Source organism: Conger conger, chromosome 6, assembly GCF_963514075.1.
Source record: "Conger conger chromosome 6, fConCon1.1, whole genome shotgun sequence".
NCBI lineage: Eukaryota > Metazoa > Chordata > Actinopteri > Anguilliformes > Congridae > Conger > Conger conger.
Window position 1 is genome coordinate 27355306 of NC_083765.1, and position 24203 is coordinate 27379508.

A 24203-nucleotide genomic window follows, 5' to 3' on the forward strand; every position below is an offset into this window, starting at 1 on the left:
TATTTATCTTCCTCTCCTATCTCTCGGCATCTGCACCTTTCTTTATCTATGTGGGAAGGTATGTCCCCTTGGAGGGTATGGACAGGGTTTGTTTTGTGTATGGGGTTTGTTTTATAAAACTGGTATAGGTGTGTATGTGCGTATACATGTAGGCAGACCCCAGAGGGTATGGGGACAAGGGGTCAAAATGGTAGATGCTACCAGTAACTGTCTACTTGTTCCAACAACCAAAAAATTGAAGTAATGTTTCTTAAAAAGATAAATATATTTATGATGCAGTGTATACAAGCTTGTGACGCTGCCACCTACACAGACAGGAGGTGGTGGAAGACACTTCATGTGCAGCTTTAGTAGGTGCTTATGAGAAACCTTTTTGATGGGTCAAATGCATATACTACATTGTCTTGAGCCTTGCTTCCAGATCATTGGTACACTGCCCATCAAAAGTTAGGGGACAGGGACACAATTTTTGTTGTTTTGGCTCTAGCACATTGGATTTGAAATGAAACAATGAATATGGTTAAAGTGCAGGCTGTCAGCTTTAATTTGAGGGAATTTACATCCATACTGAGTGATCTGTGCAGAAATTACAGCCATTTTAACCATTTTAGGGGAGCAAAAGCAATTAGACATTAACATAATCTTAAATTACTTGGTTGCAAATCCTTTGAATTTAATGACTGCCTGAAGTCAGTATCTTCCCAGTCAGAAGCATCTTCCCTGCCAAAACAATACACAGTGTGTCACAGTCCCCAGACCTGACGGGCAGTGTACGTGGTTGAGCGGTCAGGCGCACACACTCACAGCTGGTGCGAGAGCTGGACTTCTCCTTGTAGGCGTCGTTGAGGCGCACATATTCGTCCAGGGCGAGTGCCAGCCTCTGCTCCTTCACCTGGTACAGCTCCTTCTGCGTGCTGAGGGCGTCCTGCGCAACCGTCAGGTAGTCCTTCAGCATGCGCTCCTGCTCCTTTCGCCACTCCTTCCGAGGGTCCTCCAGCTGCGTGGTCTCTGCGGGGGCAGGCCGGGGTCAGTGTGGATCCACACGACATGGTCGCTACACCGGACCGACACGACGCGGTCACTACACCGGACCGTCAAGATGCGGTCGCTACACCGGACCAACACGACGCGGTCGCTACACCGGACCGACACTATGCGGTCGCTATGATGGACAAACATAATGTGGTCACTATACCGGATCGACACTATGCGGTCGCTACACCGGACCGACACAATGCGGTCGCTATGATGGACAAACACAATGCTGTCACTGCAAAGAACTGATACAATGCGGTTGCTACACTGGACCGAGCCAAGGTCGTCACTCGATGGATCGACAGCAAGCGGTCACTACAATGGACCGACACAATGTGGTCGCTATGATGGACCAACACAATCGATCACCATAACAGACCGGCACAATGTGGTTATAATGGATCGACACAATGGAGTTACTACACTGGACCCACATAATGTGATCACCACACTGGAGAAACCCAACACGGTCACGACAATAAGTCACTATGATGGACCAAAATCCCACAAACAGTGCAAAGGCCGACACTGTGGTCATTAGGATGAACCAGTGTTCAGTGGTCACCATTTTGGCTGGCACAATGCACCTGCCACGGTGGACCGCTCCTGCTACAACAGAGGACATGGAAATGACTGAAGCAGTCATTCCACATAGTCGTCCCCATGACTCACTTGGCTGAGCAAAAAGGGTCTGAAATTCATTGAAATAAATGAAAGGGAATTTGAAGCTATTAAAATTCATTGAAATAAATGAAAGGGAATATGAATATAATTGTAATATATAGTTCTTCCATTATTTAGATTTTATCGTCTTTTATCAACTTATTTTTATTCCGTATTCTCTTATCTTTCACATTTTACGTTCCATATATTTTTTTAATCTTCTTTATCATTCTTTTACTTTTATGATGATGTTAGTCAGACTGCTTCATTTGTTTTAAGAGAAGCACTTTGTAAAGCATCCATTACAAATCAAGTTATTATTAAAGTTATTATGGTTCAGAATTTTTCAGTTTGAATTCAGTTTGAGACTGTAAAAACAGGTTGAGACAAACAAAATGAAATAGTGACTACCATGTACAAAACAAACCGAAATATTGACTGCCATGTACAAAACAAACTGAAATATTGACTGCCATGTACAAAACAAACTGAAATATTGACTGCCATGTACAAAACAAACTGAAATATTGACTGCCATGAACAAAACACACTTCATACAATCCATACATCAATAAACCCAGGCTAAATAACAACGGCATCACTGACACTGAAGTACTTAAGAACAAGTTGCTAAACACCTTGTTTCATATTTCACTGCCGCTATTGCTAACAGCAACCAGCTGACCCTTTGGGGTTGAAGCTGGTCTATTAGTCCAAGCTATCATAAAACTGTATAGTAAAAGAACACTGGGCCAAAGGCCTTTTAAAAGGAGCGAATGAGAGAGAGCGAGAGAGCGAGAACTGCGCAACTACAAAGAAAATAACTGATTTCAATCTTCCGCAAAAAAAAAGGGACACCGCCTCGTCCGGTCCGCACCGATACGACGCCCCGCTCCCGCGCGGGAGGGGAAAGGGTTACTAGCTTGCTCAGGGCGGCAGCACTCCTTACAAAAACAAGAGGCGGCCCATCCCCTCCGCGCCACACCAGGCATGCCAGCAATGTGCAGCTCGCTCGCTATGAAGGAGAGCCGCATTCTCCGCGGCAGAGACGCTGTGTACCTGCGGCTGTTTAACACCTTCCCAGCTCACCGCCCCGACGCTCCTGTTCTCTCCGTCGCATTAGCAGCGTGGGACACGCTGCATGCAGCAGGCTGCATTCCATCACCGCGTTTAGCACCAGCGCTAATCCTCCGCAATTCTCAACGCTTTGGGAAAAGAAACGTGGAGGAGGAACATGTTGGTAGCGCTTATAAATCACGTCTGAATGCTATCTCAATTGGACAAACAATCAGCTTGACACTGACATCTCACAAATGTGCATGAAAGAAATATGCTCTGCTTGGTACATTTATACCGATTTAAACCGGATTATACCAAATTGACCGCGCAGTTTTGATACGGTTTTGACATATTTTGGGTGATGGTGAAAGCTAGCAGTGCAAGGAGCCTCTCCCTGAAGGGACTTTTCAATAATAAAAATAATACTCAGAGGCACTCTGGACCTTTCACATCTCTGACGGTCAGAGGAGAAACCCGTCACGCACCGCTCGTAAAGCGGAGGCCGACCCTGGAGTCAGGCCGACAGACAGTCACCTGACCCGGGCCGCTCCGTATCATCTGACCGTTCCCCCCCCTCCACTGCTGGAGGGCCTCAGTCTGCAAGCCTCCTACCGAGAAGACAGTCTGATTCGACAAGACACAACCGCATCAGTCTGGTCCGACAAGACACCACCACGACAGTCTGAATCGACAAGACAGTACTGTGACAGTCTTGATTCAACCAGACATGAACACGACTGTCTGTTTCAATGAGACACCACCGCAACAATCTGTTGACGAGACACCACGACGAGTCAGTTTCAACAAAACACAACCACGACAGTCTGATTCGACGAGACACCACAACAGTCTGACACGACAAGACACAACCGCGACAGTCTGACTCGACAAGACACGACCGCGACAGTCTGTTTCCACGAGACACTGTCTGAAGGCCTCACTGAGTCCTGTTGGCCCAGCAGCACATTGGGAATAGAGAATAAGAATGTAATCCACAAGCACAAAGTCACCTGAGCAACAGCAGGGGGAGATACCACTCTCCACACACAGTTTGAACCACACCAGCTCATACCAGAAACAAGACACTGTACTGAGCATCAGCTAACCACAGACAGCTACGTTAACTCACGTCCGGCAAGACCTGCAATGGCTCAAAAGGTTAAGCCACACTAGAAATACGCCACACTGCATGAAAAGCATAAAGCTCTCTGACATCACAGTGCACATTCGGTGAACACGGGTCGTCACCTTTCCTCAAGACTCAGCTTGAGACCCTCTCGACAAAACCTCAGTCTCACCCTGTAGGTCCCATGGGGGGTACTAGAGGCTACCTTTCGTCTATACGTCTGTGGGTATTCACAGGTTAAGTTTAAGTTATACTTTATTGATCTCGTGGGGTAACTTGGCCTCTGCGTTTGACCCATGCTAGTTACGTAGAAGCGGGCAGCCACAGTGGAGCGCCCAGGGACCAACTGCAGTTTGTGCCTCTTGGAGAAGCTATATCTAACCTGACATGCATGTCTTTCGGAGTGGGATGAAACCGGAGTACCCGGAACCTCCTTCTCGCGAGGCAACAGTGCTAGCCACTGCGCGACCGTGACGCCTGAGCCAATCGCCATTTCAGTTGTTAACAAAGTTCTCTGTGATTTGTGGAGCTCCTCGGTTTCCGTTCATCACGTGATGTGATGTCACGACAGCCTTGTGGCCCTTTAGACGATCTCTGATTTCCACTAATAACCCCCTTTCAGCAATGCGCTGAGGTCACGCTGAGTCACACATACGCAGTGCAAACCGTGACATTACACGCCAACGCTTCATCCTAAACAGACATACCTTGACACAGTCAACAATTACTGAAGCTACATGCTGCCAACTTGACACATAACTCCGCCCATGTTTCCACAACTTCCCGAAACTGAAATTTTATACAAACTGGACAGTTTCAGGTCATTTAAAGTTGCTCATTCTTGCAGTCCTCACGCACACCAGCTATTCAACCATCACTGGAGCCGACTGTGGGGGGCAAGAGAAGCCCATATGAGAAGGCAACACGTGCAGCAGACCTTTTCCCTCAAAGACCAGGGACTGCAGGGACTCAGAGACATTTGGTTTCATTCTCAATGACTGTTGTTTTGTCAGCCGTGCTGAAACACCTGAAATGTGAAATTCTAGTATCTGCCGAGTGTATTTTTCGGAAGAGAGCGGACACGCATTAGGGTAATTATGGCTCCGGACCTCTCTAATATTGCAGTCACGTTTGCAGGCTCGGGTTTAAATACGTGACGGACCTATTCTGATTGTTCAGCCTGAAAATGTACATCTCCAGTCAAATCCTATTAAAACATGCTGGGATTCTGAATTTTCACTGGGGCAGCCGCTCAATACATCAAATGTATCGGTGGTCTCTGGGAAATAAATCAGTGTTTTCAAAACATAAAACCAATTTAAAACTGTTTTGTGGGAAGAAAAGGGTAATCGTGTCCAAGACGAGAACCCAGCGGATCTCTTGTCAGAGTGGCGAGGAACTGAACGCCCAGCAAATTGTAACAGACAGTGCAGTGTGGGTGGGGGAATATCTAAATAGGATGAAGAAAAATGCCAAGCATCCAAAAAAAAATATGACTTCCATAAGGAACTCCTGTCTCCTGGAGGCTCCAGTGTGAGAAATATTCCTGTACAGATTCATAACAAAGCCCTCTCCTCCCACCACTAAAACAATGCAGGCAGAGCAGGGGCTCTGGGAGTTTACATAAGGAACAACAGCTTCGGAAGTGGGGCCGAGCCCAGGGAACACTGCCCCTCCTCTGAGCTTTCACAACACGCTCACTGCGGCCTCGTAAAACACGCAACCGCAACCGCACACTAGCTACACAGCGCAACCGCACACTGGCCACAGAGCGCAACCGCACACTGGCCACAGAGCACAACCGCACACAGACTACAGAGAGTAACCGCACACTGGCCACAGAGCACAACCGCACACTGGCCACAGAGCACAACCGCACACAGACTACAGAGAGTAACCGCACACTGGCCACAGAGCACAACCACACACAGACTACAGAGAGTAACCGCACACTGGCCACAGAGCACAACCACACACAGACTACAGAGAGTAACCGCACACAGACTACAGAGAGTAACCGCACACAGACTACAGAGAGTAACCGCACACTGGCCACAGAGCACAACCGCACACAGACTACAGAGAGTAACCGCACACAGACTACAGAGAGTAACCGCACACTGGCCACAGAGCACAACCGCACACAGACTACAGAGAGTAACCGCACACTGGCCACAGAGCACAACCACACACAGACTACAGAGAGTAACCGCACACAGACTACAGAGAGTAACCGCACACAGACTACAGAGAGTAACCGCACACTGGCCACAGAGCACAACCACACACAGACTACAGAGAGTAACCGCACACAGACTACAGAGAGTAACCGCACACAGACTACAGAGAGTAACCGCACACTGGCCACAGAGCGCAACCGCACACAGACTACAGAGAGTAACCGCACACAGACTACAGAGAGTAACCGCACACAGACTACAGAGAGTAACCGCACACTGGCCACAGAGCACAACCACACACAGACTACAGAGAGTAACCGCACACAGACTACAGAGAGTAACCGCACACAGACTACAGAGAGTAACCGCACACAGACTACAGAGAGTAACCGCACACTGGCCACAGAGCACAACCACACACAGACTACAGAGAGTAACCGCACACAGACTACAGAGAGTAACCGCACACAGACTACAGAGAGTAACCGCACACTGGCCACAGAGCGCAACCGCACACTGGCCACAGAGCGCAACCGCACACTGGCCACAGAGCGCAACCGCACACTGGCCACAGAGCACAACCGCACACTGGCCACAGAGCGCAATGCACAATGTAACACAGCGCGTGCGTGTGTGTTTGTGTTTGTGGATGCACGTAAATGCTTCTGCTGCACATGAGTGCGTTGGGAGTATGTACACTATGCATATTGTGTGTGTGTGTGTGTGTGTGTGTGTGCGTGCAAGCGCCTGTGTGTAAATGTGCATGCATCTGAGTGTGTGCTGTGTGAGAATGGGGAAACTGCATGCATTTGCCTCAAAATCTATTGCCAACAATAACAAAACTTAGCCTGTAATCTTAAAGCATATCATTTTCTACTCTCAGGGGCTGTTAAAACAAAAGAGATTAATTCTTCATGGGGAAACGACACTAAATAAACTTAAATATACCATTTCCACTGTGGGAGAACACTGAAGTGACTTACACATTCATCTCAATGCAATTCAGCTCTGCAATAGAAAAATGAAGCCCCCAATGGGGAGAAAAAGATAAAATGATCATAAAGATATTTTGTAACATCCAGTTAAAGTTGAACTACATTTGTCAGCCATTTCGTTCCGAGTGGTGAATCAGTAATTGCCAAGCAAAAGCATTCAAGTTTGAAGCGTTTGGTTTTAAGAATTGACTGACACAAATAAACATCAAAAATAGATGAATCTGGAAAGAGATATACAGACCTCCTCTATAACACACAACTCACCACACACACAAACAGTTCAGAATTATTACTGCATTTCTCATATTTTCAGTCACGTGGCATAAATGATGTAACACCTGAAAAACGGACGGGGAATTGATTTCACTGCAGAGGATGTGTTACGCTCACGCTCGGGAAGACTGAATAAATGTGGCTTTCAAAAAATGTAGGCCCCAACAGGGGGAAGAGGGGATGCTTGGAATATTTGTGTGTGATAAAGGAAAGGCCCTGCGCTGTAAGTTCAGTGACAGGCAGCACGGTTTTCCACAGTGAACCTCTCTCTCTCTTTTTCTCTCTCTCTCTATCCCTCTCCCTCTCCCTCTCCCTCTCCCTCTCCCTCTCCCTCTCCCTCATCTACAGGGTACTGGCCGACATCCGACTGCTGCTCCTGACCTTCCTGTCCCCAGCAGGACACACAGGAGCACCTCTGCCTCTGCAGTGCCTAAAAGGAGCATTCTTCTTTAAGGCCAGAGCCGGCGTGCTTGAGCCGTTCAGCCATTCCGGCTCCACTCATCCATCACAATTCCACTGCATTCGCGTATGGGCTCCTCCAGGATTTCATTCTTATACAGTGGCTGTGATGAACACCTGCAAATATCTGTTCAAATCGGGAGCGTTCCACAATTAAAACTTCACACCAGATTAGACGCCGTGAGATTGAGATGGGGGGAGAACTGCCAAAAAAGTGCCAAATGAAAATAACAGCTAATTATCCTGAACCAGTTTTTTATTCTGCATGATTAAAGAGCGTGTTGATTTCAATGAGGACCAATCATCCGTGCCAGTTCCTTTTTGACTTTGAAAGTGCTGCAGCTCCCTTTATGCACTTGGTATTAAGTCATTTTATCATCACACACAAAGAGACTGGGGGGGCTTTGCACCATAACAAAGAGGCATCTGCAATAAAGAGATTACTACAAAGTAAACGGACAGTGCACAGTTACTGTCCCCATTTTAAACACATCCAGAGAAAGAATTTAGAGAAACAAAATCTGCGTATCGAATGATAACAACAAGAAAAGTATTGCAAAACAATCAATGATTTCAGGACAAATTATAGTCATGATAGTAAATTATTTTGCCACGATTCTGCAAACGCAGCCAAAACTTGCAAATCGTAAGTGGATACTTTTGCCGTGAGCCAAAATCTGCTGTCTCGAATCTCTAAGAGTGACATACCCACAGACGGCCGATTTAGTGAATCTTAGCCTCCAACAGAAGACTGGCAGTGTCAGATATTTCAGGCCAAAACCACGCAATGTGACAGCTGCTACGACCACAGACAATGGACCCTTATGAACAACCAACAGGAGCATTGTAATACAATACATGACGTACTGTAAACAATACACGTAGCACTCTAACCAAAGTAAACACATGGTTTTAACATTAATAACATTACAGTTATTTGGCTGACACTTTTATCCAAAGTGACTTACAGTTCGACATTAGCTCAGGATGTAAGAGCAGTCGTCCAGCAGTTGGAGGGTTGTCGGTTCGATCCCTGGGTGTGTCGAAGTGTCCCTGAGCAAGATACCTAACCCCCAGTTGCTCATGACGAGCTGGTTGGTGCCTTGCATGGCATGGCAGCCAATAGCTGTTGGTCTGAGTGTGTGTGTGAATGGGTGAATGAGAAGCATCAATTGTACAGCGCTTTGGATAAAAGCGCTATATAAATGCAAGCATTTACAGTGGATTAGACTAAGCAGGGGACAATCCCCCCTGGAGCAGTGACCTTAAAGACCTTGCTCAAGGGCCCAACAGCTGCATTGTTGCTACACTGGGGTTTTGAACCACCAACCTTCTGGGTCCCAGTCATGTATCTTAGCCAGTAGGGCTACAGGCTGCCCAAAAACATTAATTAATTCAGTCATTACTTCAAGTATCTCCTTCGATACTAAAACATTACTTGCATGTGGATGAAGTAGGCAAGTAGGCTAATTAAAAGCAGTTAAAATGGTATTGCTTTTGCTATCGCTCTCACTCCGTTCTGCATCCTGAATAAATAGGCAAAGCTGGGACACCAATCAGTAACAATGCAGCTAATATCCAAACGAAGAGTGAGGAGAGAAACCGTGTTCAGGATTACGTTTTCCGGGGCGAAAAACACCACGATTAGTGTAGGCCTACAGCTTTTGGCTGCACCATCCGCAACGTGTGGGTGTCAGATGATGCAGCCTCTGTAATAATAGGATGGAACCTCTGCTCTGATTATATAATGTTTGGATCTTATCTCAGCGTAACAGCGGCGAACGAAGGGATACTGTCGGGGCTATGTCGCAGTGTGACGTGACAAAAACAAATTAAAAGGTAAACAAACAAAATCTGCACACGGGGTAAAATAAAATGTATTCGAAAAAAATCTATGCAATTCCATGAGGGAAAAAAAACAGTTAAGAAATCCAGGGGCTTTTTGAGCAGTGAGGAATGAATTAAGACTGTAATATGTTTAGTCACAGTGCAAGACTAATTTGACAACCTGTATGTGCACAAGAGCTACATGGGAGAATCCATGCATAATCAAGCCTGAATACCTATAAACAGATGCAGATGCAAATATAATTCAGACTTGCAAGCACGTAATGTGCCCCATAACGGAAACACGCTGTAAGGATGCTGCTCAGCGTTAATACACCCCAGACAACCCGGAGATTTATGCCTTGCTTTAAAACGCAAGCCCCTGTAGGCTTCACATCAGAATTCTTTGTCTCTATTCTCAGACCGCTAGCTATAACAGCAGTGCTCTGAAAACTGTCTTCCTGGCAAGATGGCTGAAGATGCATTCCAGCCTCCTTCAGGTAGGCTCACCTTTCTGTGACCTCTGCATGACTGCATCAGCATGGCATTCACCGCATCATCCAAAAACTCCAACAGCACACTCCTATTGAGCTGAACACAGTCCGACAGCACACTCCTATTGAGCTGAACACTGTCCAACAGCCCACTCCTATTGAGCTGAACACAGTCCAACAGCACACTCCTATTGAGCTGAACACAGTCCAACAGCACACTCCTATTGAGCACACTTCTATCGAGCTGAACACAGTCCAACAGCACACTCCTATTGAGCTGAACACAGTCCAACAGCACAGTCCTATTGAGCTGAACACAGTCCAACAGCACACTCCTATTGAGCTGAACACAGTCCAACAGCACACTCCTATTGAGCTGAACACAGTCCAACAGCACACTCCTATTGAGCTGAACACAGTCCAACAGCACACTCCTATTTAGCTGAACACAGTCCAACAGCACACTTCTATCGAGCTGAACACAGTCCAACAGCACACTCCTATTCAGCTGAACACAGTCCAACAGCACACACTCCTATCGAGCTGAACACAGTCCGACAGCACACTCCTATTGAGCTGAACACAGTCCAACAGCACACTCCTATTGAGCTGAACACAGTCCAACAGCACACTCCTATTGAGCTGAACACAGTCCAACAGCACACTCCTATTGAGCACACTTCTATCGAGCTGAACACAGTCCAACAGCACACTCCTATTGAGCTGAACACAGTCAAACAGCACAGTCCTATTGAGCTGAACACAGTCCAACAGCACACAGCGTGTTACACGGCCAAACGACACATCTGATGTGCCCCAGAATTACAGCATCCATCATTTATCTCTCATATTTTAGAACTCTGTTATTTATTAATGCATTCCTTTTCCCATCTCTCTCTCTTCTGATTTATCAAAGCATCATCCATAACTAGAGGAAAATTAAAACTTTAGAAAGCATAAAAGAATGCACAAATCATTTTCAGCTGTCTCTCAGACAGAATTCGGCTCAGTAAAATCAATACTGCTGCTTCAGGAATCTTTCTATTAGTTCCGCTGTGCAGCTGTTGGGGGGGGGGGGTGTCCTAGGCAATAACTGGACCGTTATATGGGTGTGACCACTTCACTGGCCTTTTCACCCTCAGGTGGCACAACGTCGCAGCTGCGATTTACTGCTGAGGGAACCGCCAGCTCAGCAAGCGGAATGTGCTAGAACCAGCGAGAGCGAGAGTGTGTGAGAGTGAGAGTGTGTGAGAGCGAAAGTGTGTGAGAGTGAGTGAAAGTGTGTGAGTGCGTGAGAGAGTATGAGAGTGAGGGAGTGTGAAAGTGTGTGTGTGAGAGTGAGTGTGTGAGAGTGAAAGTGAGTGAGAGTGCGTGAGTGTGTCTGAGAGTATGAGAGTGAGGGAGTGTGAAAGTATGTGTGTGAGAGTGTGTGAGAGTGAGAGTGTGTGAGAGTGAAAGCGAGTCACTAAGCGTTTGAGTGAGCAGGTAAACAAGCAAGTAGGAGTGTGTGAGTGAATACAGGAGGGACTGAATGAGCGAGTGACTGAATAAGAGTGGGTGAACACTGAAACTGAAGTAAAATGAATAATAAAATGGAGGGACTGTCTCCGCCCCGGATGTGGAAACAGAGAACATGTGAGAAACAGCGAGGCGCAGCGGGGGGCCAGGGCGGAGGAGGTGGAGGAGGAGAGGACTCACTGTTGATGTGGTCGATGTAGAAGATGCCGATCTGCGGGTCGTAAGAGGCCTCCCAGCCCCAGGGCAGCTCATCTCCCACACAGTCCGCAAACGACAGGGGCTTCGTCAGCCTGGAGACAGAGAGCTGCGTGAACTTCCGCCATTTATAAACACACACATACGCAGACGCACGCACGCACGCAGAGTTCACAAATGACAGGGGCTTCGTCAGCCTGGAGACAGAGAGCTGCGTGAACTTCCGCCATTCATAAACACACAAACACACACACACACACACACACACACAGAGTTCACAAACGACAGGGGCTTCGTCAGCCTGGAGACAGAGAGCTGCGTGAACCATTTATAAACACACACACACACTCACAGAGTTCACAAATGACAGGGGCTTCGTCAGAGAGATGTGTGAACCAGCATCTATAAGCACTCAAGACGTACATAAGCACACACGCGTACACACACAAACTGAGAGAGAGCCCTGTCAATCTCCAGCATATAAGAGCACCAGGGCTTCAGACTAACGGCGTCCCAACGTCCCAGAGACGATAAAAATGATGAGAATCATCCCCAGGACGCCTTCGGGACGAAAGGGGAAAAAGGGTTTTGTTTTTTGTGTGCGTGTTTTTTGTTTAAGGCACATTAGGCTGCTCAGATTGATACCTTGGAGCAGCCATGCCTCTCACTGCCCAATAGGAGACCCTGGCAGATAGTAGCCTGAATTCCCCTGGCACCGGCCAGCCTCCAGGCTTGTACAGCGGTCTGGCTTAGCGCAACAGAGTGCTATCTGAAGTGACCCAGGGCAAGTAGGCAGCTGGACAGGAATCCTGTTCTGGTAGCGGTATCGACATCGAACCCCAGTAGCTACACCGATCACCGGAGCTTAAGGTAATTAAGGAATGATAAATGAAAATCTTCATTTTGGCAAAAACAAGCCGCTTGCTTGTAAAGGCAGTCATCCAGATGAATTCCCGTGCGAAGCATCCTGACTAATGTCACATTTTATTTATACACTCGTCATATCTCAGTCCTTAGAAACAGCTGACTAGCCAACCTATGTTTATAATTATAAGACTGACACTTTTATGAAAAAATCCAATGAAATCTTTCTACCTGGTAGCCTTTTACGCACGCACGCACATCAGAACTCTGCAGGGATATTGTTTTACCTCTGTTTTTTATATTATTGTTCTGTAACTCAGCAAGACCACTCCGGTCTGCCAGCTGTGGTCGCCCGGGGACCCCTCATTGTGAGCACCAGGTGGTGGAGCTGCACGTTCACACCTGTTCTCTGTTCTGGTTCCTCAGTAGTGGAGTGACCTCCCCGATATCACTCTTGTACACCCCATATTATAAAAACAACAAAACACACACACACGTCCTCTCTTTCTCTCTGACACATACAAGAGTAGACATACACAGACACCATCTATTATAAGATCCTTATTTATTGATGCACACAATCAGAGAACAGATTGGAAAAGCCTTTTGTCAGACTTCAATGCTTTATTTGAGAGTGGGAGCAGAGGTGTACGGAGGCATCACCAGCATATAAATGAATTCTACAGCTACCGCATGAGCAATATTACTTATGTAGACTAAACTATGCAGCAACCAAAATATAACTTGGGGCGACTCAAGCGCTGACCTTAGAGCAGAGGTATCCAATCTTATCCTAAAAGGGCCGGTGTGGGTGCAGGTTTTTGTTTTAACCCAGCAGTAACACACCTGATTATACTAATGAACTAATTGTGGTCTTTAATCATACCTTGATGAATAGAATCAGCTGTCTTAGTCCTGTGCTAAAACAACAACCTGTACACACACCGGCCCTCTCTGGATAAGATTGGACACCCCTGCCTTAGAGAAACAGGGACATTAGTGGGCCAGTGCGGGCACGAGACAGGAGATTTAACTAATCACACTAACTGCACCATCAAACTGACTCTACACTCCTGTACCATACCCCCTCTGGACCAAGTAAGAACATCCTGTCCTTCACAAACAAGGAATTAGCCCAAGTGGAGTGTAGTCTGAGTTTAGTTCACTCAGAAAGGACCCTACAGTGGGGAATGAGGGAGAAAGAGAGAGAAGGAGGGAAAGAGAGAGAGAGAGAAAGAGGTCTTGTATCGTCAGCTTGGACCAGGACAATAAAAAGGCCGCATTCCTGCGTCTTTACTAAGTGTGGCCAAAGTCTAAAGCTGGCGTCCTGTGGTACCAGGCCAGGCGGTTTGTTATTGTGAGAGTAAGAGGGGGAAGGAGGGTTTGAGGAGCGGACACAGGGGCGGTGAAGAGCTGGTTCTGTTGGGTGAGTGACCACACCGACAAACAATCCCTGACTGTCCCAGACCGTGCGGTCAGCAGGGCTCGCTGTGTCCCGGGGCTGGGCTCCGAAAGGCCCAGGCCTCTCTCCACACCCCTCTACGGCACGGCCAAGCCCGCCCACCCGCAGATCCATCACAAACCCCCACCCTGCTTTATTACCAGCGCAACATAACGAGCAGGCCAAAACCCCCTTTCTCCTGTCTGACTGACCGAAAACAGGACGTGAACACCCCGTTTAAAACGGCACTTCTTCCGTTGCCAGTATTGTGGCACACGGCCTCATTCGGAGAGACGCACCAAACGCCCCCCGGACCCCACTTAACCTCAATCCAATTCGCTGCTGGCATGACCGTGAGACCACATTCAAATGCTAGAAAAAGGTGAGAAATGACCGTGTGTACGTCTGAACTTTGGCTGCAGGGCGTTGCGTGGCTGGCACTGGCACTGCCCAGAGAGGGAGGGTAGCAACGCCCTGTCGCGGCTCACGTGTAAAAGGTAAAACTCCATCACACATAAAGCAGCCTTCTTGGCTGCATGCTCTATTCAGGATATACTGAGCTTATTGACCTCCGCCGTGCCCCTTTATGACAGGAAGAGCCGTCATTAGCATCCGCAGGTGTTCTTCGGTAAGGGCCACTCGTTGGGGAACCTGCGTTATTAACGAAACAACCTGAACGCAAGGCGACGGAACAAACAAGGCTCAGTACACCGGCGAGTTGAGTCGGCGACGCAAAACAACAGGCTAGCAGCCTGAGTTGGTTTCTACGAATTAAACGGGCCACCGCTCACTAAAGCAGTCTTCCTCCAGTTCACACCACACATCTGGGAGTAGATGGAATGAAGGGGGGCGGGGGGGGGGGGTGAACTATGGAAACCCAACCCAAGCTTGCGTTTCACAGAAAACATTCCCCCACAATGCAATGCTGAACACTGCAAGGATGTATATGTGAGTTTACAGGATGTTTACAGAAGGCCTAACCTCGCTATGCAGTGTTCTGCCCACTCCAGGCACTGATCCTGAATCAGACTCAGTGTTTTCGCCCCTAATCGCTGGGGTTTGGTTTCCCTGATCCGGGATCAGCGCTAAAGGGGCTGAAAAGCGGCTAGTGTCGGGTACAGACTGCAGGCTAGCCGCAGTCTGGAAGAGGCCTGACCAGAGACCAGACAGCCTCCACCTCTGTCCTGGGCTAAACTGGCCCCGGGGCCACATCCTCCAGACACAGACACAGAAGACAAGAGAGGAATGCAGTTCTCACCAATGCCCCCACATGACTTAGCAGGCAATTAGCACACTGTGAGAGTCCTGACAGCAGCCTGCAGTTACTGCGGTCAACGGGAAACAGTTCAGCTCCTAATTCTCCACAAAGAGCTTTTTCTATTCCGTTCTTTATCTTCACAGGATATTTCCCTGTAAAAATATTAAATAGTGAAAATATAAAATCGTGAAAATATTCAATCGCGATAAGAAGGAGATGTACTGCAGGATGCTTCTAATAAAGAGAACACCTGGAACCTTTCAAACCGATTAGAGGATTTAAAATATTAAACTGGCTCCACTTTTGCAGAGGAGAGAGGACAGTGTACATCTACGCAATTCTGACAGATTTCAGCTCGAGTGGAATTCATGCATTAACTCAAATTGGCACACGCACACACACTCACACACACACACACACACACACACACACACACACACACACACACACACACACACACACACACACACACACAGTCTAATGCATTCACACACACACACACACACACACACACACACAGTCTAATGCATTCACTCACACACACACACACACACACACTCTCTCTCTCTCTTTCTCTCTCTCCCTCTCCCTGCTGTCAGTGTGGAATGTGCACTCAGTCAGAGGTGCCTACAGTAAATGTTAAAAATTAGACAGGGGGAATGCCTGGAATGCCCAATCACAGAACAGGTGCTGGCGCCCTCGCCGTGGCGATAAGACGCCCTTTGCACTTGCTGGGGGGAATCTGGCTCGATCACAGCCAGTCAGGGGGGAGAGAGAGAGGGAGGGAGGGAGAGAGAGGGGGAAGAGAGTGTGAGCGAGAGAGAGAAAGAGAGAGGGGGAAGAGAGAGTGAAAGAAAGAGGGGGAAGAGAGAATGAGAGAGAGAGACAGATGCTCGGGCTAAATCAGTGATGTATAAAAGACTGGGGACGTAAGCATGGAGAGGGCCTTTGGAACGGCGTATGTAAAAGATCTACTCCGAACTCTGGCAAACAGAGACTACAGCCCAGGTGGCCAGAGTGCTGTAAACACACTACTGAATGAACAGGGAGAACGGTCTCTGCTCACTTCAACAGGGCCAACCTGAGAGAGTCACACACACACACACACACACACACACACACACACACACACACACACACACACACACACACACACACACACACACACACACACACACACAAACTTACCAACTGACACGCAATTATGGAGGCATTGGTCCACCATACACACATGTACACTTACATTCACATCCATGAGGTCACACGTATATATGTAAGCATACGTTTCCCCCGTCAACAAAGAAGCCCCCGCCCTCACCTCCCACAGTCACATACCGGGTTTCCCACAGTCGTATACCGGGCCCCCCCCAGGAAAACAGCTTGTGGAGGAGGAAGTGCTTCTGAGGGCAAGCAGCAGCAGTGTGAGGTGGTGAGCCTTGGTAAGGTATACTTTACTGCACCCTGTGGGGTAACTTGACCTCTGCATTTGACCCATCCTACATGCTTAGGAGCAGTGGGCAGCCACAGTGCAGTGCCCAGGGACCAACTCCAGTCCTGAGGCTGGTGCCTTGGTCAAGGACAACAGCAGGAGCATACCTAACCTGACACGCATGTCTTTCTCCATACATACATCGCATAGTGTAGTCTACTCTGTCCTTGTGAAAACACCTCTACACAATGCCAATTTTCTTAAATAGTGCCACTGTGGAGATTGGAGAGTGAGGTTTTACTGATTTTTCTCTGGTGTTCATGGAGGTGCTGGTGAATTGGCTATGCTGTTAGGTCATACCAGGGGAAACCCTGTTATAAATGTGAAGGTATAGACAGCCTGGCTCTTATCACCCAACCCTCACCCCCTCCATAACTCTTGTGTTGAGGGTTTCTCTCTCACACACACACACACACACACACACACACACACACACACACACACACACACACACACACACACACACACACACACACACACACACACACACACACACACACACACACACACACACACACACACACACACACACACACACACACAATTCCCCAGTATCTCTCAGTCCCATATGTACCCAGGTACACGTCTCTGAGCTGACACAATGCGGATCGCCGGGGTCATCGCCGTATATAAACAAGGCCCGTCAAAAAAAAGCACAAAGCGTCTTTATCAGCAGCGTGTGTGGAGCGACGGGTTGGGATTTCCGGATAAGCTATCGGTCCCAGGCCTGTGATGACACCCCCGGTAACCGTGCGGACTCCCGTCGTCAGGGATACAGCCACTGTGATGGGGAGTGTGCGGGGCGGAGATAAGGGCGTTCTTCACCGCGATGCCCGGCCGTCTGCCGCTGAGGGGGCTGCTCTACAGATTGTGCGGGGGTCCGGAGGCACTGCCTGGCTGTGGCACTCTCAGCACAGCCTACCTGTGGCATGTTCAGCACAGCCTACCTGTGGCACACTCAGCACAGCCTACCTGTGGCATGTTCAGCACAGCCTACCTGTGGCACTCTCAGCACAGCCTACCTGTGGCATGTTCAGCACAGCCTACCTGTGGCACTCTCAGCACAGCCTGGCTGTGGCACGTTCAGCACAGCCTGGCTGTGGCACTCTCAGCACAGCCAGGCTGTGGTACGCTCAGCACTGCCTGGCTGTGACACACATGTTTGAAAAGTGCAACACAAATGCGACATTTAAAAAAATGTTTCTTATTACTCTGAAAGATGATTGCGTGGAACGGAGTGAACAGACGGTTAACAAAAAGTTTTCCAACAGACAAAACAAACGGCTGAGGCCTAGACCGATGCACCCGTCAGCAGATATTTGTCTCCCCATAATCTTTCAAAACGTGCAATTCATCTTGAAAGTATGCGGTCGTACGTAAGAGAATGCGTGAGTAACAGAGCCGGGCCTGTCTCCTCCCTGTCTTGTGATCAGCTGTGTTCTCCGCTCATCAGAGCCTTCTCCATGTGTGAGGACTCCTGTGTTTCCCCCCCCCCCCGCCCCGCTTCACACAGGCTCAGAGATACTCAGGCCCTGAATCTATAACGCACCGTCAGATCCCAAACGCAGGGCGCGGCTAAGGCTAAACAGCTACACCCACGAACCCGGGGCTGAGTTTAGAGGTCACATCCATAGCCGCAAACACAGGGCACAGTTTAGCGTTCACATCCATACCCGCAAACACAGGGCCGAGTTTAGCATTCACATGCACACCCACAAACACAGTACAGAGTTTAGCGTTTAGCATTCACAAACACAAACACAGGGCAGAGTTTAGCATTCACATCCACACCTGCAAACACAGGGCAAAGTTTAGCATTCACATCCACACCTGCAAACACAGGGCAAAGTTTAGCATTCACATCCACACCTGCAAACACAGGGCGGTTTAGCATTCACATCCACACCTGCAAACACAGGGCAGTTTAGCATTCACATCCAGACCTGCAAACACAGGGCAGTTTAGAATTCACATCCACAGCCACAAACACAGGGCAGTTTAGAATTCACATCCACACCCACAAACACAGTACAGAGTTTAGCGTTCACATCCACAAACACAGTACAGAGTTTAGCGTTCACATCCACAAACACAGTACAGAGTTTAGCGTTCACATCCACAAACACAGTACAGAGTTTAGCATTCACATCCACAAGCACAGCACAGTTTAGCATTCACATCCATAAACACAGTACAGAGTTTAGCGTTCACATCCATAAACACAGTACAGAGCTTAGTGTTCACATCCACATACACAGTACAGAGTTTAGCGTTCACATCCACAAACACAGTACAGAGTTCAGCATTCACATCCATAAACACAGCACAGAGTTTAGCGTTCACATCCACAAACACAGTACAGAGGTTTAGCGTTCACATCCATAAACACAGTACAGAGGTTTAGCGTCCACATCCATAAACACAGTACAGAGGTTTAGCATTCGCATTCACACCCACACCGCGGACACAGGGCACAGTTCAGCATTCACAATAAGCACACCCCGTCACATCCACACACAGGATGTGATTGAGTGTGTGAATCTGTGTACACCATCACAATCAGACACAGACACTTGGCTTATTGATGCACAGCCTGAGCACAGCAGCATCACATCCACACCCAGGGTCAGATTTGGCCAACAGGAAATTCCCCTCTGGAGGGCAGGAGGGCTCACAACAAGGCCTTCCATAAATGCCAGCTGTCAGCAAAAAAAACTACACACCTCAGCTTTAGACAGATATTTACAAGAAAACACCAACATTTTGGGATATATACTTTTTTTCTGACTTACCCAGACTTAGACGAGATGTTTCCCAATTTCCCAAAATGTTGGCGTTTTCCTTTAAGAAACGATGTCAATGTAACAACTTGTCTCCCTACCGCAACCCCTCTAGCTGGCTACCTTTCTAACCTGACTGGGTACTGAAATTTGGGGGAACCCCCTAGCTCACAGGGAAGAGACACCCAACATCAACCAAACCCATCAACAGCACCAGGTGATGGGTTTAATGTTTAACGCAGGGTCATGTTTCCAGTCTGCCACCATAGTCTGCAATGTTTTTCAATGCTTCTACGCGCATTGAGAGAAATCCCCATTGAAACCGGCGGGGGCGTGGGGGGGGCGTGGGGGGGGGGGGGGGTGGGTGCCGCAGCATCATGCGCTCGGCACGTTCGCGCCGGCCGGCCCGTGTTTTCGCCGTCTCTATGGCGACTGCGCGGCCTTGTTTTTGTCTCGGGTCCTTCTCATTCAAGCCCATTGGCCGAGATGCCAGCGGCTTTCAAAAGCAATGATTTGCATCAGTTTTTTTTTTTTTTTTTTTAAACACAACTAAAAAAAAAAGAAGAGGGAAACAAAATCTTTTGTAGCCATGCAGAACCTTACAAATCCTCCCTCATTAAAATTGCTCAAGCCCCATTAAACCAGAACGGAGGGGGAGAGTACGTGAGGAGAAGGGTAGGAATTTTATCTACCTTTTTTTTTTTTTTTAAATAAACTTTTTTGGCGCAGGCCCTGGGTCACTCGGAGGAGTCCTATAAATTCTCCCTCTCTGGGCCTTCGGACAGCCTCGCGCTGGAATGCACAGACCCTCACGCTGCTGCCACAGAGGACTTATAAATCTGCTATTTGGGGCATTGAGGTTTCAGGTTTTTTTTTCTTGGCCAGGAGAGCACTCCAAAGTCCTCCCAGAAACCCTCCCGCCACACCGCCCAGGATGCCTCTGCTCCATTGAGCAGGACCTGGTTGCCATGGGGACGAGCAGAGGATGGGCAGGAGGGAAACATGAGCACGTTTCCTGGCTCTCCGCAAGAAGGGAGGGTCTACTTTAGACCCCAAACAAATGGTCCCTTTCTCAGACTGCGGCTTCGTTAAAGGTGGTTAACAAATGTCTGGAATATGACAACACGACACATTTTGCTCAAATGACACTTGAAGGTGTTGAAGGCTATCCTTCCAATTTTCCCCTCCATTATCATTATCCTTTGATAAGCTCAAACTGAAAACAGAAACAAATTTGAGCTTTTCAGGTCAACGGGCATTTGCGAAAGTTCACCAAGTATTTGCAAATTAACTCCAGAGGACAAGTTATAATTGTGTTTACAGTACAAAGCACAAAGCTGATGAACGAACGTCACTAAGGTCATTTGTGTGTGCCAGTAATGTCCAACCATACACATTTCTTGGGTTTTCTTGTCCAGAAAGGACAAGTTTTGGCCAAGCCTGATTAGCAGCGAGGTTGTAGTTTATCTGTACACAGTGCGCACTTTATTCGGTATTTGTTTTTATACTCATTAAGTCTTCTGCTGCTGTAGCCTATCCACTTATAGGTTTGACATGTTGTGTGTTCAGAGATGCTCTTCTACATACCACTGTTGTAATGTGTGGTTATTTGTGTTACTGTCACCTTCCTGTCAGCTTTGACCAGTCTGGCCCTTCTCCACTGACCTCTCTCATTAACAAGGTGTTTACACCCACAGGACTGCTGCTCATTGTAGTTCGTTTTTTTTGCGCACCATTCTTTGCAAACTCCGCCTGGTGTGCGTGAAATGTCTGATACTGCATTTTCGAATAAAATAAGCCCTGCCAACAGATCAATTTAGCTGCTGCCATCCCCTCCTGCCACTCAATTCAGCCTTGTGGTGAGTGGGGGTGACCGCAGTGTGTTCTGCTGTAATTAGTGGGATTACATCTCTGTCAGTCTGTTCTGAGATAGAAATATGTCACAGACAAAGCCGCTGTGAGCAGCGCGCTGTTACCGCGGGTATGAGCCGTGTGTAATTGCTCCGGCAACTGCGCTCAAACAGGCGACGGTGGCAGCAGCGCAGGAAATAATTACGGCAGATTACAGGGTCATTGTGTTTGTCGCTGGCCCCTCTCTCCCTCGTCTCTAATCCCGGGTAAGGCGGGTGTCTCGGACTGCCTTTTTCCAGGGTCACAGACGGTTCCCGCTTCACTCCAATTACCCAGAAGTCATTTCTGGGGTCATTACATGTGACAGAGCAGTGGAGAGCAGGAGGACATGCGCAGGGCAGGGGTTAATGACATGAATAACGCGCACAAGGTGACGCAAGTGATGCGAAGTGATGCCTGTATTCATTCGAATAACTGTTTTTTTGTGGTGGTGGGTGCAGTGTTAAAACGCATTTTCAGTCCAGTTCATTCCAGGGTTCATTATCTGGTGTAGGCAAAATATTTTACTTCATTGCTATAGACAATTTTTCACCAGCCTGTCAGGCTTCTTCTGACATTTGCTCCAATGTGTCATTTTCCTACATTACCCAGACCTACGCTCACCATCCCGCTTCGTGAGAAGACAGGATGTGACGTACACAGCCAGCTAGATTAACAGTGACATAGCTAGCTAACTAGTAGCTAATTGGCTAAGAGCAAAGTTGGAGCAAAGTGGGAGGAAAGTGGGAGCAAAGTGGGAGCAAAGTGGGAGCAAATTTGCGGCCATAGGCCCAATCCCAAAGCCACACTGCGTGCTGGAGGCTGCTACCACAGCAACATTTGCTATGTCCTATTGATAAATGACTGAGCAGGAGTACGACAGTAGGAGCAGGACTAGTTATGTCTGATAGTTATCGCACGCGACGTCACATTGTCTACAGAACCCAAGTTCAGTTGCGACAAAGTGAAATGCTACAGAAAACAGGCCCAGGGTATTTCATATCAGCACTCCGCAAATTATTACAATGTGAAAGGGCTTTAGGCTGGAATTTTAAGTCTGAAGAATGATCACACTGTGGTGTGCTGCAGCTACTCTGTAGCACCAGCCCTATGTACAACTACTCAACAGCAGTCTCAATGGCGTCAGGAAACGGGGGTTTCAATCTGCGCTTTGAGCTTCGAGGTAGTGGAGAGGAAAAAAGAACCATTAATGAAACCCACTTATCTCCCCCGCGATCTTTATTACGGCTTCATTCTTCATCACATGACAACCAAACAATAACGGGCTGGACCCCCCCACACACACACACACAGGGCTGCAACTGTTTTTGTTCGCCCTTAAACTAACATGCTCACACCACCGGTAAACGCCTCACACATGATGCTGACATTTTCTGACCGCATCAGGAAAGGGGGTTTGTGATTCATTTGCGTTTGCCGCTGCGCTCACAGATGTCCAATCAAATGATCTGGGACCTGGTATTAATTTGTGTGATTTGTGAAGAGGGGACATTTAGTTCACCTGTAAAGACCCCCCCCCCCACACACACACACACACACACACACACACGCAAGCAAGCTTTTTTTCTACCATCAGGAATTCACTCCTGGACGGCTCCTCACCCAGCGGTTTACAACATTAATCTTGACAGTGTGTCAACAAAAAAGTGAATCATTAACCCGCGACCGTGCGCAAAACCTTTAAGAGAAGGGATGCAAAGCAGAACTGCCGTACGAGCCGGGACACTGGGCTGGCGGATGCCCGGCTCCCGGGTGTGAGGAGCCCGGAGCTCAGCGCACACTTAACCGCCATGAAACATTCCTGAGGTGACCGTCCGGTCCGACCGCGGTTGCGGTCACGGTCGAGGGCCGCTCGCGGATACTGCAGCCATGGTGACGTGATCCACGGCAAATCCCGCCAACAACGTGCGACCGCACTGCGGAGTGCTCCGCTTGCCTCTCCCTCCAAAATAAAATCATTACTGAACCAAATGCACTCTTTTACCCCAAAACGTCACAGAACTGCTCATCCAGACAGTGGAATTTAGTCAAATCTAGGTAGGGAGCCCAGACTAAATATGTCTATGGAAACTGGTGACTAATGCCGGGTGATTCATACATGTGAACAACAAGCACCGCCGTCACTAAAAAGTATAAAGTATAACTTGTGGACCCAACAGGCAATGCATGGGACCAAGACAACAGCACACTGCGCACTGCGCACTGCACTAAAGACGATGATATCACCCACTCGTTCGTCTGCCCGTCTGTCCGTCAACTTGATCGGCCACAGACTGCAGAGCCACTTGAGAGCACACACTGCAAACCTCCATAAAGTGACCGTGCACCATAAAGCCAAACATTGGGCAGCTGGGACACAGCTCCCTCTGTGCTGGAGACCCGTGTAGCAGGCACAGTCTGGCCCCAGTCAGGCACACGACTCACTAGGTGAGACAGCTGGGAGGGGACACTGTAACGCCACAAACCCTCGTGGTTAATTAGCCAATGAGATTCCTAACCCCTTTGGGCACCAGCTATGCTCATCACTGCACTGTGATTGAGTGCCTTAGCCCAACAACGCAGGATGAAACCTACGGGATGGAAGAGCCCACATCACAAACAAGTTACCTGCTCTGCTCTACGACAGTAGGTGAATT

At 48.2% G+C, this 24203-nt stretch overlaps 1 protein-coding gene across 2 annotated transcripts in view; it reads right to left on the reverse strand.

Annotated features, from left to right (window-relative positions):
* The window catches only part of LOC133130373 (protein WWC2-like), a 58788-nt gene that overhangs the window by 30172 nt on the left and 4413 nt on the right, over positions 1 to 24203 (reverse strand). For both annotated transcript variants that reach the window (XM_061244927.1, XM_061244926.1), the window contains exons 2-3: positions 11810 to 11919; positions 805 to 1008 (exon numbers count right to left, since the gene is read on the reverse strand). In XM_061244927.1, coding sequence (XP_061100911.1) covers positions 805 to 1008; positions 11810 to 11919 — 314 coding nt within the window. The remainder of the gene's footprint in view (positions 1 to 804; positions 1009 to 11809; positions 11920 to 24203) is intronic.